The following is an 18,043-nucleotide window of genomic DNA, read 5'->3' as shown; positions in this document are numbered from 1 at the left end:
TCTGATCTGTGTTATTGAAGTATAGTTAATTTAGAATGTTGTGTTAATTTTTTCTATACAGCAAAGTAACTCAGTTCAGTTCAGTCGCTCAGTTGTGTCCGACTCTGCGACCCCATGGACTGCAGCACACCAGGCCTCCCTGTCCATCACCAACTCACAGAGTTTACCCACACTCTTGTCCATTGAGTTGGTGATGCCATCTAACCATCTCATCCTCTGTTGTTCCCTTTTCCTCCTGCCTTCAATCTTTTCTAGCATCAGGGTCTTTTCCAGTGAGTTAGCTCTTCGCATCAGGTGGCCAAAGTATTGGAGTTTCAGCTTCAACATCAGTCTTTCCAGTGAACACTTAGGACTAATTTCCTTTCAGATGGACTGGTTGGATCTCCTTGCAGTCCAAGGGACTCTCAAGAGTCTTCTCCAACACCACAGTTCAAAAGCATCAATTCTTCGGTGCTCAGCTTTCTTTATAGTCCAGCTCTCACATCCATACATGACTACTGGAAAACCCATAGCATTGACTAGACAGACCTTTGTTGGCAAAGTAACATCTCTGCTTTTTAATGTGCTGTCTAGGTTGGTCATAACTTTCCTTCCAAGGAATAAGTATCTTAATTTCATGGCTGCAGTGATTCTGGAGCCCAAAAAAATAAAGTCTGACACTGTTTCCACTGTTTCCTCATCTATTTGCCATGGAGCGGTGGGACTGGATGCCATGATCTTAGTTTTCTCAGTGTTGAGCTTTAAGCCAACTTTTTCACTCTCCTCTTTCACTTTCATCAAGAGGCTCTTTAGTTCTTTCCTTTCTGCCATAAGGGTGGTGCCATCTGCTTATCTGAGGTTATTGGTATTTCTCCCGGCAATCTTGATTCCAGCTTGTGCTTCTTCCAGTCCAGCGTTTCTCATGATGTACTCTGCGTATACGTTAAATAAGCAGGGTGACAATATACAGCCTTGACATACTCCTTTTCCTATTTGGAACCAGTCTGTTGTTCCATGTCCAGTTCTAACAGTTGCTTCCTGACCTGCATACAGGTTTCTCAAGAGGCAGGTCAGGTGGTCTGGGATTCCCATCTTTTGAAGAATTTTCCACAGTTTATTGTGATCCACACAGTCAAAGGCTTTGGCATAGTCAATAAAGCAGAAGTAGATGTTTTTCTGGAACGCTCTTGCTTTTTTGAGGATCCAGCGGATGTTGGCAGTTTGATCTCTGGTTCCTCTGCCTTTTCTAAAACCAGCTTGAACATCAGGAAGTTCACGGTTCACATATTGCTGAAGCCTGGCTTGGAGAATTTCGAGCATTACTTTACTAGCGTGTGAGATGAGTGCAATTGTGCGGCAATTTGAGCATTCTTTGACATTGCCTTTCTTTGGGATTGGAATGAAAACTGACCTTTTCCAGTCCTGTGGCCACTGCTGAGTTTTCCAGATTTGCTGGCAGCATCCTCTTTTAGGATTTGAAATAGCTCAACTGGAATCCCATCACTCAGTTGTATATATTTTTTCTTCATATTCTTTTTCATTATGGTTTGTCATTGGGTGTTGAATATAGTTCCCCACACTGTACAGGGGGACCCTAGTGTTGATCTGTCCTGTATTCAGTTGTTTCCCTTTGGTAATCCCAGAATCCAATCTTCTCTCTCCCCCCAAAAACACAAGTCTGTTCTCTTTGTCTAGCAGGGTTTTAATTATGTCATATAGTTACCTAACGGGAATTTCCAATAACATAACAGTGAAAGTGTTAGTCGCTCAGTTGTGTCTGACTCTTAGTGACCCCATGGACTGTATTCCACCAGACTCCTCTGTCCAAATGAAATACCAGCATACAATAAATTCTAGTTTTTTTTAAGTTGAACACTTTGTTTTTAATAATTAAGTACCAAAGTATTTTTAGGTCTGTACTGAGAATTTGAAAACACTTTAACTTGTATCACTGAAAAGAAAGAATAGAGAGCCTATAAAATATAGGATGCAGGATGTTTTAATTTAGGCTTAAAAGCATGTTTTTGATAATGTGTGCATATCCAGGGTCATTTAAAGGTAGAAATTCACACATTGGAAACAACTAGCATAATTGAAAACTAATTTATCTCACTGTAGCAAGTACAATAGAGTCCTGTACATATCTGTTTATATAAATGCTTTTTTCTTTGCAGAGTTGGTGAAACGCCATGCTGGGGTGCTGGGACTGGGTGCATGTGTTCTTTCTAGTCCTTATGATGTTCCCACCTGGATGCCCCAGCTCCTTATGAATCTCAGTGCACATCTGAATGACCCTCAGCCAATCGAGGTAAAATTCTCCCTTGTTGGTTTCTTTGCACATATATTAACAGTGATAATTTTCTAAGAAACCATTTAGACTAATAATTTTCTGTATACTCTGGGCCGTCATCTTCGATGAGGTTACTACTACTGCCTCTGCCAGAGCCAAGTCTGCTCGTCAGTAGTTACTAAAGTCTTGCAGAGACCCCACTGTTTTCTATATTTGAGATCTTTTGTTAGCAAGAAAATTACCATGTCTTCTGCCCTTCCCAGTCCAGTGGAAGCAAAGTGTATTGCCAGTATTGTCAGGATATTTAAATTTTATACTTCTGTTTCGCTTGCATTTTATACCTAGGAAGTATCTAACCAAAGGCTAATGTTAAACAGGAAAATGTGATGGTATTATTTACTGAACACCTGTGTTCCTACATTAAACAACTTGAAAGACCAATGACTTTGTTCTTTTCACTTTGACTAAGTATATATTAACTATATATTGAAACTGATTTAACAATGTGGTATGAGTTCTAGTCATTTGTCCCAAAGTGAAGCTAGTACCAATTCTAAAGAAATAATCGTGGTGGCTTTTTGAGGTAAGTTTGGTTTATTGGTTGTGTAGCGCTTGGTGAAGTGTAAGATCTGAAGTCCCGAAGGATTGTTACTTAAAGGTATCCTGAACATAATCCTGGAGAGGTTAAAGTGAAATGTATGTGGGTTGCTTATCCTACAGATGACTGTAAAAAAGACATTATCCAATTTCCGAAGGACACACCATGACAACTGGCAAGAACACAAACAGCAATTCACTGACGACCAGCTGCTCGTTCTCACCGATCTCCTTGTGTCACCCTGCTATTATGCATAGAAAGGTGAGGCAGCGAAGCATACAAAAGTCTGTTTTCACGACTTTTGCTGTGACCCAGTGGAAGTTCCCGGAGAATTTTATACTTTTTTTTCTCTGCTTTAGGTATTAAGCAGAGAATTGATGTGACAGCTTTTATGGGCTTATGGTTAAATAGAAGAAAAGAGCTCTTACTCATAATTGCCTCTGAGTGGGGCCTGGCCATTTTGGGTTGTCCTAGGGATTCTGGGTTCTACAGTTGTGAAAATATTTCATCTCGGTTCTTAAGTATTTGTTATCCATTCTGTATTAAAGAGGTAGGACCCAGAAGCCTTTCTATTGAAATAGGATGAAAAAAGATTTCATTTATTTGCCTCTTTGAGTTGGATGTTCTGTTGTCTAACTGAAGCTTCTCCCCGCCCCCCCCCCCCACCCTTTTTCTTCCTTGATACAGATGAGTAGTCCTCACTTCGAGCTCTTTTCATCAAAAATTCCAGATCCTCAGGTACCATCTGTGGTGGTTTTCTGCAGGTTTAAAAACTCTGCCACTGTTGAGTTCTCATCGTTTTGGTGGTTTCTTTGTCTGGTCTAATTAGTCTGAATTCCACAGGTTCTCAGCTGCCATTTGATTTCCTAACTTGTCCGGAAGTATTTCCAGTATATTGATCACTTTTTCTTTGAGGCATCTGACAAAGCCACAATGTTTCAGACTAGAAATAATTACCCAGTATGATCATGACGTACAAGACCAGACAGAGTCTAGGAACTCATTATGAAACCATTTACTTGGAATGGAGAATGCCCATCTGTAACACAGGTCCTGTCATTTCATTCATCTCAAATTATTTTGAATTCTTTCCAAATGACTGTTGAGTTTAGATGGTGGTAGGGCTGTGAGCCATAAATCTGAAGCGTTGAGAGCCTTGGGCCTGGAGAGCCATGAAGAGGGAAAGAAAAGAGGGCAAGTCTCGAACTCAGCCAAGGACCTGATGGATTGCTCGACCCAGACACAGAAGTGAAGCCTGTGTCCACGTGTCGCCCACAGACTGGAGTTTTTGGTGCTGAATAGAAGAGCAGTTGCTGAAAAACCAGGGGTTTGGTGAATAAATTTTTGATTGATTGTTATGTATGTATACAAGTGTGTGATTTTGAAAATAAACAGCAACAACAATAAAAACCCTGACTGAATGATTTTTACCTGTGTTCTTTACAAATATTGTTTGACCCTCTTTGAAAACTGTTATACTTTACTAATGGAAGACTGCTGTGTTTGTGGAAATTCTGTAATCTTTTTCTCCCTCCCCCTATCCTTTTTTTTTGGCCTGCAGAATCGTTGAGAGACTAATAAGTCTTAATATTTAATTGACTTGTTTAATAAATGTTACATATATGTAAAAGACTGTATAAACTGTAGAGACAGCATTGGCAAGACTTTGTACAGATGCAACCTCTTACAAAACACCATTGTGTAATTAACTTGTAAAGATTCACATGTAGCTCTTTATTATAGTGACTTTTGGCTTTTGTACCAATTGAATGGCATTTTTTGTGTGTTTTTAAATTATTTTCTTTATCTTTTCATGCTCCAAAAGCTGAGGTGTGGGTTTGTTTGAGTTCATTTATCCTTAGAATGTCTGAATTTTTATGTAACTTTTTTGTGTGTATCTCTAAATGCGAACACCACGTGTTTGCCTGTGACCAGTTTATAGAATGCAAGGTATCTTCTAGGTTGAAGTACTTCACAAGGTGGTGAATGTCATCTTGCAGCACACCCTGTACAGTCTTCCTTAAAGGAACACTACGGTATATTTTTTAGTATCTACTTGCTGAATGACTTGTTACAGGCCTAAGCACAGCAGAGGTCCTGGTACAGTATTTAAGTGTCAGCATACACAGGCGTAATCCCTGTATAGAGTAGTGCCAACCTGATTATTTCAATTGTGTAACTAGTTTAAAACCCAATAAATGGACTGTTTTTAACACCTGGTTTTTGGTCTTCATTACAAGGAGAAGACAGTTCTGGAGCCGGTGACTATCTTTTGCATTCATAGATCTGGATCTATAAATTCATGCCCTCTGACCAGAGTGAATCATCTAGATCAGACCTGCCCAGCTATGGTAGCTCGTAGCCACATGTGACTGTTTACATTTAAAGTAAAACTTACTCAGTCTCAATAGCCACATTTCACACGTTCATTAGCCACTTGGGGCTAGTGGTTACCCTGTTCAGTAGGCACATGAGTGTTGTCAGCATGGAAAGTTCGACAACACTTATCTGGGTGATTGATTCTCAGATTGATGGGCCTAGAATGTGAATTTCAGTTCATACTCCCAGCTTATGATACTGATACCTGGTCCTGAAATCATACTTTGAGCAGTGAGGCTTTATGTTATATTGACCACTTCACTTTCGTCCTAGCTAAGCTGTATTTAGGTGAGATTCCTAAAGTGGGGAAATTTTAAAAATACAACCTACTAGGTACCCACTGTGGCCCTCAATCAGAGTTTTTCTGGTTGGGACTCAGGTATCAGTGTTTAAAAGTTCCGTCAATGCTTCAGTTGTGTGGCCATGATTGAGAACCACTGGTGAAGACCCCGAAGGCCCGTTCGAGACCTAAAATCAAGGTACCTTAATGAGTTTTTAAAATGCCCCCAGTGATTCTAATACCAGGTTTAGCAGTTGCTTATTACTTTGATACCTTAACTGCTTATATTGGGAATTACTTACCTCCTAAACGTTCTGTCAGTGACCTCAGGAATGAAAAGGAGGAGCGGGAGAAAAGGGATGAATGGCAACTGTTGTCTAAATATGCTGCATTCAAAAAGATGGAGAATGACAGCAGGAACCATTTTAAGGGAAGGCCAGCGTTGGACAGGGAGGCCTGGACTGCTACAATTCATGGGGTCGCAAAGAGTTGGACACGACTGAGCGACTGAACTGAACTGAGTGTTAAGACTTTGGGGAAAGGTGTGTGAAGGCAGACCAAACTGCTGATTGGGCCTGGAAAACTTAGTTAAGGCCAGTTTGGGGTGGGGGCGAGTGGTAGGTAGAAGTAAGGGAAAGAGAAAGCCTGCATTCTTAATGTTGTAAGAGCCAATAAATCGTCTTTAGTTTCCAAATGCATACTTTAAAAAAGAAAGACTTTGCAAGTTGTGTTTCAAAATTTGGGAGGAAAATTTACCTACTTCTCTTACTGTGAATGATCAGTAATGTGGCCAGAAAAGACCAGTGAGGTATTTTGTCTTACTGGAAAAATTAACTTTCTGTAGTCTTTGTAATTGTTTTTGTGGCCAAAGGCCACCTGTCCTGTTAACGAGTATTCCATCATAGTTGAACATCAAGGTTTTCAGCTTTCTCTGCTGCAGATCACACCACAGTGAACATTTTCATACCTTCATGCTTAAAACTTTCTTATATTCAAGTATTTCCTTAGGATAAATTCCAAGGAGTGAGATTTGTGGGTCATGAATTTAAACATTTTTAGGGCTCTGATGTTCTTTCCTCAAAGCGCACGTGTCAGTTTCCATTGTCAATGTGTACCAGAATGGTAGTTTCCCTGCAAACTGATAGTCTGTCCCTATCTTAACATTTTTAGTCAGCCCTGCTTGTTTATTTGTAGATTTTCCACTTTCTGACTGTGAAGCCAGTGTTCTTTCCCATTTGACACACTGCTGGTACATTCTGTAGACATAATTATAGTAGCTTTAGTCTTGTTGATACTAGTTTTGGAACTGGTGATTCCAGATTCTCTCTTCTAGACCGTCTGATCTTTTACAACTTATGACTGTGTGTGTGTCCAGTATGAGATAATTTTTCCCCTAAGTGTAACTCGTGGCATTCTCGCCAAGACCTATTGTATTATCCTTCTGTCATATGGCCACATGCTGGGAAACGAGCTGGGAATTATGCAATAGCTAATTTATATGGAGAGGAGTGTAACATTAGGTTAGTTTCCACTTTGAATGGCAATTCCACTCTAAATACTAAACGATGTTTTTTGGTCGATTATTCCTAGCCTCTGAGGTCACTATTACAACATAGATTAGAATTGCTGCAAGTGGTAGGGGAGTAGACTTTTGTGGGAATTGGAAATTTTCCTTGAAGTTATTTGTAAATTCTGATAGCACAATCAACTCCTGGACAGAATATCTACCTCATAAATTATCCAGCCCTCTTGATTTTTCTTTTGATGAAAGCAGAGTTGGGGAGCGGTTACTTAGGGAAAATACATTATACACATAAATCAAATTCTTTGGTACTTGCTGGTACCAAACAGTTCTGTTTTAAAAGATAACCGTTAGCCAAAATAAAGAGTTTCAATGGCAATACCCTAAGTACTTCGCTTGAATGGAATTTTCAAGATCCTAGTTAGCAGGCTGGCACACAAGCAAAAAAGGGCTTAACCCTCTTCCTTTTGTCTCCCAGTAGCAAACATACTTGGGAATGCTACTTGTTTGCTCTTGAGACTACAACCCACATAATGAGTTCATTATTTTGGACACACTGGACTGTAGGATGGGAGGTTGGTTACTTTTTTGGTTCCTGTTCTTTCTTACTAAAACTAGCTTATCTAGTTTTGCATACATGGCTTTTCAAGATGTTTTACATTCAACATGGCATTAAGTGATGTCCATGATTTCTTGGCTTTTGCCCATTTCCTACCCATTTGCATGGGTACTTTTGCAATTTGCTTTTGTTTCCTAATAGATACTTAACCTCCCAGTGAGCTGAGAGAAGGAAAAAAAAAAAATAATAATGTTAAAGTTGGTTTGACTTGAAGTCTGTTACAATGACGTGATTTACAAATTCTGGGTCTCCAGGTACCACCCTGGAAGGGGACGCCAGTTTAATCTAGGGGCAAAGTATTAGCTGCAGCGTAGAGAGGAGCTAGGCAGGCGCACTTGGAAGCACCAGGAATGGGGAGAGGTGGGCGGTGGCGGGCCGGCCAGAAGCCAAGGGAGGGCCCTGGACCCCGCTAAGACCGACGTGAAGCCGCCACCCCGCCTTGTCCACGGTCTTCACTCTCTAAGGCCAAGGCCCCCATGGGTCACGCTGTGTGCTATCGGCGCCCCCACCTTTGCCCTCCTCTCCACCCAGCCCGCCCCCCTCTTCCTCCATATGTCAGCTCTTGCCAGCCTCAGGGAGCCCCCACTTCCCGAGCGGCAAAACGGCGCTCCTGAGACCGCGCGGCGCGGGGCACGGAGGTCGCGGCGGCGGGAGCTGCCGGCCCCGGTGCACCAAGAGGCCAGCGAGGCGGCCAGGGCGCGGGGGCAGGCGGGGCACAGAGCCCGAGTGTCCAGCGGAGGGGGCGGCGCCCTCGGCGTCTCCGTGACTGCGCCTCCGCGCCCCGGCTCGCCGCGGCTCCCGGGATGCGCGGAGGCGGCAGCGATGGCCATGATGCCTCCAGCTCGGCATCCGCCGGGGCGGCGGGCGAAGCTGGGGTCTGGGCTGCGAGATGGAGGAGGAGGGGCGGCGCTGCGGCCACCAGGCAGGTGAGAGGCCGCGGGCCCCCGGAGGAGGATGACCCCGCGGGCACTGGGAGGGCCGCCGGGTGAGGGAGCCAGCAGCCGCGTGGGTTCGGGCCCGGCCGCCGCGCACCTGCGCTCCTGGCGAGGCCTGCGGAGAAACCATCTCGCTCCTGCCTTGCGCGTCCCCGGGCCCCGCGGGGCCTGTGGAACCCCTCCTCCACCACCCATACCCTGCCTGAACCCTCCTCACCTCACCGACCCTTTCCAGAATCCTTTACATGCTTCCCTAGACTGGCCTAGGCCCTCCTCCATAACCTTCTCCAGCCCCGGAGCCCCTACCCATCTCAAGTGCCCAATCGGGGTCGCCATGCCCTCCCAGCAGTCTCCTAGTCCAGCCTCATCCTCAGGAGGATGCTCCACAGCCTCCCATCTCCCTCACCAACCGACCCGACCCGACCCCATCAGCCGCTCCGGGCTTCAAAAGTAGTTTAGTGGGGAGAAAGAGCATGGCCTCTGAAACGCAGATAAGTCTGGCTTGAGTTTTAGTGACCTTGGACAAGTCATCTGACTTCCCTGCCGTTTTCCAGATATCTCAATACAAATCCAGTGGGAGTAATAACAGTAGTACAAAACCTTGTTCTCTTGTGAGGGTTAGAGTCTGAAAATGCCTGCCCTGGAGGAATTGAAGGCATTATTTGGTGCGGGGCGGGGGGGTGCGGAGAGTTGGAAGAAACCAGATCATGAGTTGACTTGTAGAAGCTCATGTAAAATGTTTGAATATGTACTAAACTATTAAGATAACACACTAAATTATCAGAGGCTCTTCACACATATCATAATGCGAAATCATTGATGTACATTTTCACTTACTAGTCCTCGCTTACTAGTTACTTGAGGGTCTCTCCTCCTTAGTTGTAATAAGATGCGTATGATATGATTTCATTCCTTTTTATTATGTCCAATATGCCTTCTTCTTAAGACTGATGTTCCAACTTAAAAGTTTTCTGATTTTATTGTTTTTATTGCATCTTCTTCCAGGCCCTGTTTATGCTCCCAGAGATAAAGAGTAGCTTGTATGCTTGCATTGAAAAGAATGTTGGTAACCTCTATTTAATATTTAGGAATAAGTAGCAGATGCATTCATTTACACCCCACCCCAAATAACTGAGTTGTATAATTCTGCCAGCATAGCTTTGTCCCAAATTGTTATCTCAGCCTCCTTTTTCTTAAAGTCTCAAAAGTTAGTACGAAGACATAGGTTTACTTTCCCCTCACTTCCTTATTACTTCAAAAGTTTCTCTGCCAAAACCTTTACTTCTGATATGTCTTCTTCTTTTTCTCTTTTCTCTTCCCTGTCTCTGATTCCTTCCTTTTTTTCCTAATTATCCCAAATCAGAGTGATTTATAATTACCTTATACCAAACAATAATTTTTCAACCTCGCCAAAAAGGTACATGCAAATATATATACAGATATGTACATGGAACTTTGAGTTGGGAAGGAATTGCAATACCTACTTCATAGGATTATAATGAGAATAAAATAAAGTTGATAACCTATATAAAGCTTCTAGTAGAAGTCTCTGGCATACAATAACCACCCAGTGCATTATAGCTGCTGTAACTGTCTTCTGACCTGGGACTCCCTGCCTTGATTGCTATTTTGTTTAGCTTGGTGGTGTGCAGCCTTTAGAGAGTAACTGCTTAGGTTCAAATCCATGCTCTGCCTCTTTAAGATAGGTGCTCTCTCTGCCTCAGTTTCCTCATTTGTAAAACAGAGATAAGTTATACTGTCTGTCTTAGGGTTGTGACGATCTGATAAGTCAATAGTGTGGAGCACTGGGAGCAGTGCCCGGCACATCACAAGCACTTAGTAAAGGGAACATACTAATGATGATACTGCCCCAGAATTCCTGACTCAGAATTCTTTTATCAATCTATTGAAAAAATTATAATTGGAGAGAAAGTAAAAGTTGCCCCTCAACTCCTCCAAAACTTTTTTTTCCTTCTGCCTCTTATCTTTGGCTAATGTTGATGCTTCATCATTCTATTTTCCCCTTTCCAAATGTCTCCCAGCCTGGACTCTTCATAACTTCCATCAACCACTTCTTTTTTTTTTTTTTTTTAATAATTTTCATTTATTTATATATTTATGGCCGTGCTGGGTCTTTGTTGCTGCATGGGGTTTTTCTCTAGTTGCAGAGAGCAGAGGTTACTCTCTCGTTGTGGTGCATGGGCTTCTCCCTGTGATGGCTTCGCTGGTGGAGCACGGGCTCTAGAGTGCACAGGCTGCAGGAGCTGCAGCACATGGGCTCAGTAGTTGTGGCTCCCAGGCTCTAGAACGCAGGCTCAACAGTTGGGGCACACAGGCTTAGTTGTTCCGAGGCATGTGGGATTTTCTTGGGCCAGGAATTGAACCCATGTCTTCTGCACTGTCAGGCAGAGTCTTTACCATTGAGCCACCAGGGAAGCCCACCCTGTCCTTTATTATCACTCACTCGATATTTCTCTTAGCATCCTAATTCCAGACTTTATCCTTTTAATATTCCCAAACCAAATTCCTGCTTCCCTCTTCAGAGTCAGGGGAATTTTCTATAAACAGGAGTATCACCTTTCTGCTTCTACAAATTGGATTTTCTTTTCTACTTCCTTTTTCATTGGTTAACCCCAATCTTCCAATTAACAAAAACTTAACAGTAAAAGTTTTTTTTTCTTTCACTACACAGGTATTATAAAGTGTTCAGAAACAGGCACACAGTCTTTAAGTGAAAACAATAAGCTGTCCATTATTATTATTATTTAATTCTAATCATCAGGAAACTAAAGATCAGGACTAGTTCTTCTCTCCCATAGAACTCTTACAAGGGAAGTACAGAAAAGTTGGTCCTACTTCCCAGTGGAGAAATACATGATATTTTCATGATCTGTACTTTTTGACCATTGAGAATATAGAAGAGGTTATCTTCTTCCTTCATGAAGGACACCAGTTAGTTTTCTGGATCTCCCCAGGACTGAAATGTGTCTGAGGCTGGCACAGGTGTACCTACTGCTGAATGCTGGGAGACTTCTGTATTGGGTGGTCCCCAGTAATCCCTCACTGATCTGGCCCCTTCCTCTGCACCCCATGATTCAGCAACTAAACGATTTACCCCTGGCTTCGCTGGAGGCCCTGGGACTCAGCTTGAGCTGGTGGTTAAATATTCTGAACATCACCCATGGACCTCCCCAGTACCATTGGTTATTCTTAAAATGATGAATTAAAGCACATTCTTTTTTGTTGCCAAGTTCTTTGGATGTACCACTGGAAGCATCTTTGGGAGAAGGGTGGACATCAGGCCAATGGGGCTTTGCGATTTTGAACAACAAAAGACTGTGTGAAGGTATTTTAAATCTCATTGCAAGATGGGAAGAGAAAGTTAAAAGACCAAAATGAAAAATAAATTATGCTTTAGAAGTAGATGCTAAAAAAAAAGAAGTAGATGCCGTGTCGTGCTCATCTATGCACCCAGAGTACCTGATGGAAAGCTGGCAGAGAGTACACACGTAGATATAAACTGGATGAATGCATGTACTGGGTGAATGTATGCATCCTGCTTCATCATGAGGATATTCCTGCTGGGATCATGATAACTCACATTTATATAGAGTTTACAGAGCAAACTGGTAAAAATCTCAAATATAATTCTGACATCATTCATTACTTCCATTTATATAGTCCTACACAAAGTTCTTTTCCAGAGGAGAATATGGAGTTGGCCAAGAAATCACAAGCAGGGAGAAAATATAAATAATGGAAAATAAAAGATTCTTCCTAGAGAAATAAATTGGATTTGTTAGTGATGTGTGGAAGTTTTGTAAAAGGCCACAGTATGCTTCAGTGGTACCCTCTTGCTTATGGGTTTCTCCGGTGGCTCGGATGGTAAAGAATCTGCCTGTAGTACAGGAGACCTGGGTTCAATCCCTGGGTTGGGAAGATCCCCTGGAGAAGGGCATGGCAACCCACTCCAGTATTCTTGCCTGGAGAATTCCATGAACAGAGGAGCCTGGCAGGCTACAGTCCATGGGCAAAGCACAGAGTCGGACATGACTGAGTGACTTTCACTCTTGCTTATATGTCAAGCACATGCTGTTTCTTGCCTCAGTCCTGCTGTGAAGATCTGCTCCCTTCTCCCAGCCTGTCTGTCCCCCACTCCATACCCCTCACCTTTCACCCACCTAGCCCCTCCTCATGAAGACCCCCTTAGCCTCTCTCAGCCTCCTCCCTGGCCTGGATCAATCCCCCCTTCTCTTCTCTCCACACTTCACTGCCATCAACTGATTTGCCACATTTGGTTGTAATTACATAGATTGATCTGCTCCAACTAGACTGTGATCTCTTTGGTAGAGAGGTTATATTCTTGGTGTCCAATGTCTGGTATCAGAATTTCTGAAGGTAACGTCTGCACACTCACCCTTTAATTACAATCTCAAGGGGGCGAGGCCTCAGTATCTTGTTTTCTCTTTTTTAACCTGCTCTCCAGCTGATGCTTAAACTAGTTTGAAAACCCCTGTGTCCTAAAACCTAAACATAGCTGGATAAATATATTTCAAGGTACCTATGTCTTTTCTGTGTGGGGCTTTGGGAGGAGAAATGCTTTCTGGGCACTGGGTCAGAGCTGAAAAAGCCTAGTGCTTTTGTAAAAGATCATGAGATCGCTCTGCTGTCTCCATTCATTCCTTTCTGTTTCTGGGGATGCATTTTCGTGCGCAGGCTTTTCTGCCTTGGGCCCCTTTTGTCAGTCGTCGCTCGTCTGTGAGTTGAGGCCCTGACTGCCTTCCCACAGAAGGAAGAGTCGTCTCTGAAGATGAACTCAACAGGCCACCTTCAGGATGTGCCCAACACCACCCTGCTCCACGTGCCTCACGCCCAGGGAGGAAACAGTACCAGTATCCAGGAGGGTCTCCAGGAACCCGTCCACACGGCCACCTTGGTCACCTGTACCTTTCTGCTCGCAGTCATCTTCTGCCTGGGCTCTTATGGCAACTTCATTGTCTTCTTGTCCTTCTTCGATCCGGCCTTCAGGAAATTCAGAACCAACTTTGATTTCATGATCCTGAACCTGTCCTTCTGTGACCTCTTCATTTGTGGCGTGACAGCCCCCATGTTCACTTTCGTGTTGTTCTTCAGCTCAGCCAGTGGCATACCGGACACTTTCTGCTTCACCTTCCACCTCACCAGCTCGGGCTTCATCATCATGTCCCTCAAGACAGTGGCGGTGATTGCCCTGCACCGGCTCCGCATGGTGTTGGGGAAGCAGCCCAACCGCACGGCCTCCTTCCCCTGCACCTTGCTCCTCACTCTGCTCCTCTGGACCACCAGTTTCACCCTCGCCACCTTGGCCACCCTGAAAACCAGCAAGTCGCACCTCTGCCTTCCCATGTCCAGTCTGATCGCCGGAGAAGGGAAAGCCATCCTGTCTCTCTACGTGGTCGACTTCACCTTTTGTGTGGCGGTGGTCTTCGTGTCCTACGTTATGATCGCTCAGACACTGCGGAAGAATGCTCAAGTCAGAAAGTGCCCCGCTGTGATCACTGTTGACGCTTCCAGACCACAGCCTTTCATGGGGGCCCCTGTGAAGGGAGGTGGCGAGCCTATCCAGTGTACCATGCCGGCTCTGTACAGGAACCAGAATTACAACAAACTGCAGCACGTTCAGACCCACGGATACACCAAGAGTCCCAACCAGCTGCCAACCCCTGCGGCCAGCCGGCTGCAGCTGGTATCGGCTGTCAATCTGTCCACGGCTCAGGACTCCAGGGCAGTGGTCACCTGTGTGATCATTGTGCTCTCGGTCCTGGTGTGCTGTCTTCCGCTGGGGATTTCCTTGGTGCAGGTGGTTCTGTCCAGCAATGGAAGCTTCATCCTTTACCAGTTTGAACTGTTGGGGTTTACGCTTATATTTCTCAAGTCAGGATTAAACCCTTTTATATATTCTCGGAACAGTGCAGGGCTGAGAAGGAAAGTGCTGTGGTGCCTCCAGTACATCGGCCTGGGTTTTTTCTGCTGCAAACAGAAGACCCGACTTCGTGCCATGGGAAAAGGGAACCTCGAAGTCAACAGAAACAAATCCTCCCATCATGAAACGAATTCTGCCTACATGTTGTCTCCAAAGCCCCAGAAGAAATTTGTGGACCAGGCCTGTGGCCCAAGTCACTCAAAGGAAAGTGTGGTCAGTCCTAAGATGTCTGCTGGACATCAACACTATGGTCAGAGCAGCTCTACCCCCATCAACACTCGAATTGAGCCGTACTACAGTATCTACAACAGCAGCCCATCCCAGGAGGAGAGCATCCCACATAACTTACAGCCAGTAAACTCCTTTGGGTTTGCCAATTCGTATATTGCCATGCATTATCACACCACTAATGATTTAATGCAAGAATATGACAGCACATCAGCCAAGCAGATTCCAGTCCCCTCTGTTTAGAGTCGTGGAGGCTAGCGAATCTTATATAAACTGTTTTGGTTTCTGATACTAATTGATTTTTTAAAAATTTTGGGAGACCAGAGGTACATCAAAACTTAAAGACCTAGACAGTTGACACTTAGGACTATCTTTTGTCTGAAGTATTGGCATCTCTTGGTTTGCTTTGCAGTTTCTTGACATTTTAAGAGTTGATGAAAAAGTTTATTATTTTACACCTGACCTGTACTCCAATCTTTTGTACTAAATTTTTAAATAGATGCCAGGGAATGGTTTTGCTACTGTATTAAAGTAGGGAAGGAACTGATTATGATCATTTGAGCCAATGTTATGATTCTTTGAAGTATGAGCTGGATTTTTTAAAGACTATGAAGGTATCATCTTTACTGAGGTATTATTTTTATTAACTGGATTATAAATTTTAATCCTTTGAAGCGTTCAAATGGGGTCAATATTTTTCTTTTTTGGTAGCAGGCTTATTGGAATAAATAATACATTGTTAAATCAGAAATGTATTATTTTTAGCTATATTTACCAAAAATGCACAAGCATTAGTTACTTTCTTTTCATAAGACAGTCATCTAAGAATAAAGTACTATGATTATTACCATTTCTAATTATAGATATTATTCTTTTGTGTCAGCTGAGTAGCTGTATAGTTCTTTCAAAAAGAAATCCGTTTTTTCTTGCTAAAAATGAATTATTCTATTTCAGAATGATCTTACCCAAGAAACTTAGTGAAGAGGACTGCATCTATAGTAGAGTGATGCTCTTCCTGGGAGAGTAGGCGCTAACTGTGGTCATCTCATTAGGGTGCTGTTCTGTTATGTGGGAAGTGGGCTAGACTGTTGTATGTGTTAGACAATCTTTAATTATTGTCTAAGAAGGTGTAAGGATGAAATGGGGGTGTTTCAACTTATGCTTTCCTTCTGTGTGAGGATGGTTTGTTCACAACCTGACAAAGAGTATCTAAATAACTATTTAGAAAAAATTTTTTTGATCTTTGTTTATATATTACCATGGTAGAAAAATTCTTAAGATGATCTGTTTTCAAACTAATTGTGTTACTTCTCTCCCGTGAATCTTAAACTGGAAATGGGCAGTAAGGGGAAATAGATTAAGTATCTCTACACTTAAAACTAATTTTATTATATACTCAGTGATGCCTAGCATAACAACTGTAAACTTATTTTTTTAATGTAGAAATGTTTTCATGATGTAGTTGATTTTTGAACTCAGTACGATTTTGGAACTATAGCTTCTAGAAAAGATGAGCATCAAGATACAAAACCTATCTTTATAAATTGCTATATTCAAGAACTGTTACTACAGATTGGAAGGCACTTTGTCCCTTTGGATGAAAGGTGTTCAGGTTATAGCATCCTCTCCCATGCTGTTCCTAAAATCAGAGATTATGAGAGGCATGGAGAAGATAGTTAATACTCAATTAGAACTCTCCTCAGTCTCGTCTAATAATTCTGACCTTCCAGTATCAACCAGTCATTTCTATTTCCAAGGTTTAAGTATGAGATATGGATTTTATTTTGTTTTTAAATTCAATTTTTAGGACTCTCTCCTTCCCTTCCCTCTCTCCCTTCTATCCTTTATTTTTACTATTAAATTTTATAACAGAAGAAAAAATATCCACTTTCACTTTTTTTTTTGGGTAATTGAATGCTATTTTTGGAAGTCACTATGACCTATTTCAACTGTGCTTTTATATTTTTAATACAACTCTGTTTTCATTTGTTAATATTACCATGAAATAGGTTGGTATATAACCTCTTTTTAACAAAGAATTAGGAAATCTAATATCCTCTCCCAAGATCATTTGAAGAATGGTGGCAAATTAGGAATTAAACATTTATCTAAATTCAGAACCTGGTATTTATTTCAGTAAGCCTAACAGCTTTTAAGTAATAACATTAATCAAGAAGCTATTTCATACTTTTTAAGGTATGAATCTCTTTTTGGCCAAGCATTTCAAATGTGACTCAATAAAAGATATTTTTAAAAATTTTCTATTGTACTTGTAAAACTAAAAATTACAGGTTTCCTTTGTGACTTTTGAGTTTGAGATGATTTTGACCCATGTTTGGCAGGTAAAAATCATAGCATAAAGAAAATTAAGCATGTGCATATGAGGTTTCAGTCTCTTTATGCTCATCAAGAAATTATGGATTTAACTTGCATGAAGTACATAGTGGGCTAGATTCTTTATATCTCTGTATCTATGTCTATATGTAGGTATATGTAGATATGGATATAGAGGTAGGAATATGTAACTTGTCTCTTCATAAGTTATATATGTCTAGCCATATCTATATCTACCTGGAGATAAAGATATAAATAGGCATATATAACTTCTCCATAAGGGCTAAAATGAAAACTTTTATACAAGTAATGAGAATTCACTTATATGACTAATTAAGCAGGGCATATTAATTAGTTCTCTTAATGCTTTATTGTGATGCAAAGTATGTGATTCAAACATTTTATAATTGTTCTGATGTTAACCATTAAGCCAGATTTGTATTACTGATGCTTTTAATGTTCTTTTAAACTGATGTTTGGAAAATAAAAATAATGAAAATCCTGACATTTCTGAAAATCAGACTGCAATACTTTTATGTTCCTGTCCAATCACTTAAAAACCATCAGAGAATAGCTGTGTTGAAACTCCGAGAAAGTTCTTTTCCTTAAAAGATGAAATAGCTTGTTTGACCACATTTTGTAGCATGCATTTATACTTAGAATAACTGGGAATAATTAGCTCCAAAGGTTAATTATTTACTAAACTAGGTTTATCACCTAGAGGGAAAAGTTCTGACTAAACATTTCAAACACTTCTCTGAAATGACATGAATCTGGTAAAAGATATAGAATTCTGGATATTTCAGTTTATCAATCAGGGTTTGATTTTAAGAATCAGGAAACATTAGTTTAAGAAGAAAAGGACTGAATATAGGAAGTCAGATGTCTTCTCAGTCATTAGAAGGTCAAGGCTCTTT

At 41.8% G+C, this 18,043-nt stretch overlaps 2 protein-coding genes across 4 annotated transcripts in view; both read left to right on the top strand.

The window, feature by feature from the left end:
- Positions 1-5,085, top strand: part of PSME4 (proteasome activator subunit 4) — a 100,235-nt gene extending 95,150 nt beyond the window's left edge. The window contains exons 45-47 of one of the 2 annotated variants that reach the window (NM_001205952.1): positions 2,154-2,287; positions 2,990-3,128; positions 3,555-5,085. In NM_001205952.1, the coding sequence (NP_001192881.1) occupies positions 2,154-2,287; positions 2,990-3,124 (269 nt within the window). In that variant the 3' untranslated portion in view covers positions 3,125-3,128; positions 3,555-5,085. The remainder of the gene's footprint in view (positions 1-2,153; positions 2,288-2,989; positions 3,129-3,554) is intronic. The other variant, XM_059891311.1, reaches the window with a different exon arrangement.
- A 2,792-nt stretch (positions 5,086-7,877) lies between these two features.
- Positions 7,878-17,631, top strand: GPR75 (G protein-coupled receptor 75). 2 transcript variants are annotated; one of them, XM_015473447.3, is made up of 2 exons: positions 7,878-8,593; positions 13,392-17,631. In XM_015473447.3, the coding sequence occupies exons 1-2, from the start codon at positions 8,471-8,473 to the stop codon at positions 15,033-15,035; spliced, it is 1,767 nt and encodes a 588-aa protein (XP_015328933.1). In that variant the 5' UTR covers positions 7,878-8,470; the 3' UTR covers positions 15,036-17,631. The 2 variants fall into 2 exon arrangements, with proteins under 2 accessions (XP_015328933.1, NP_001191990.1); NM_001205061.1 differs by having other exon boundaries at positions 8,388-8,593; positions 13,319-15,253.
- The last annotated feature ends 412 nt before the right edge of the window (positions 17,632-18,043 follow it).

The sequence above is a fragment of the Bos taurus genome, chromosome 11, assembly GCF_002263795.3.
Source record: "Bos taurus isolate L1 Dominette 01449 registration number 42190680 breed Hereford chromosome 11, ARS-UCD2.0, whole genome shotgun sequence".
Classification (NCBI taxonomy): Eukaryota; Metazoa; Chordata; class Mammalia; order Artiodactyla; family Bovidae; genus Bos; species Bos taurus.
The sequence above is the reverse complement of the archived record's forward strand: the minus strand, read 5'-3'. Positions and strand labels throughout refer to the sequence as shown.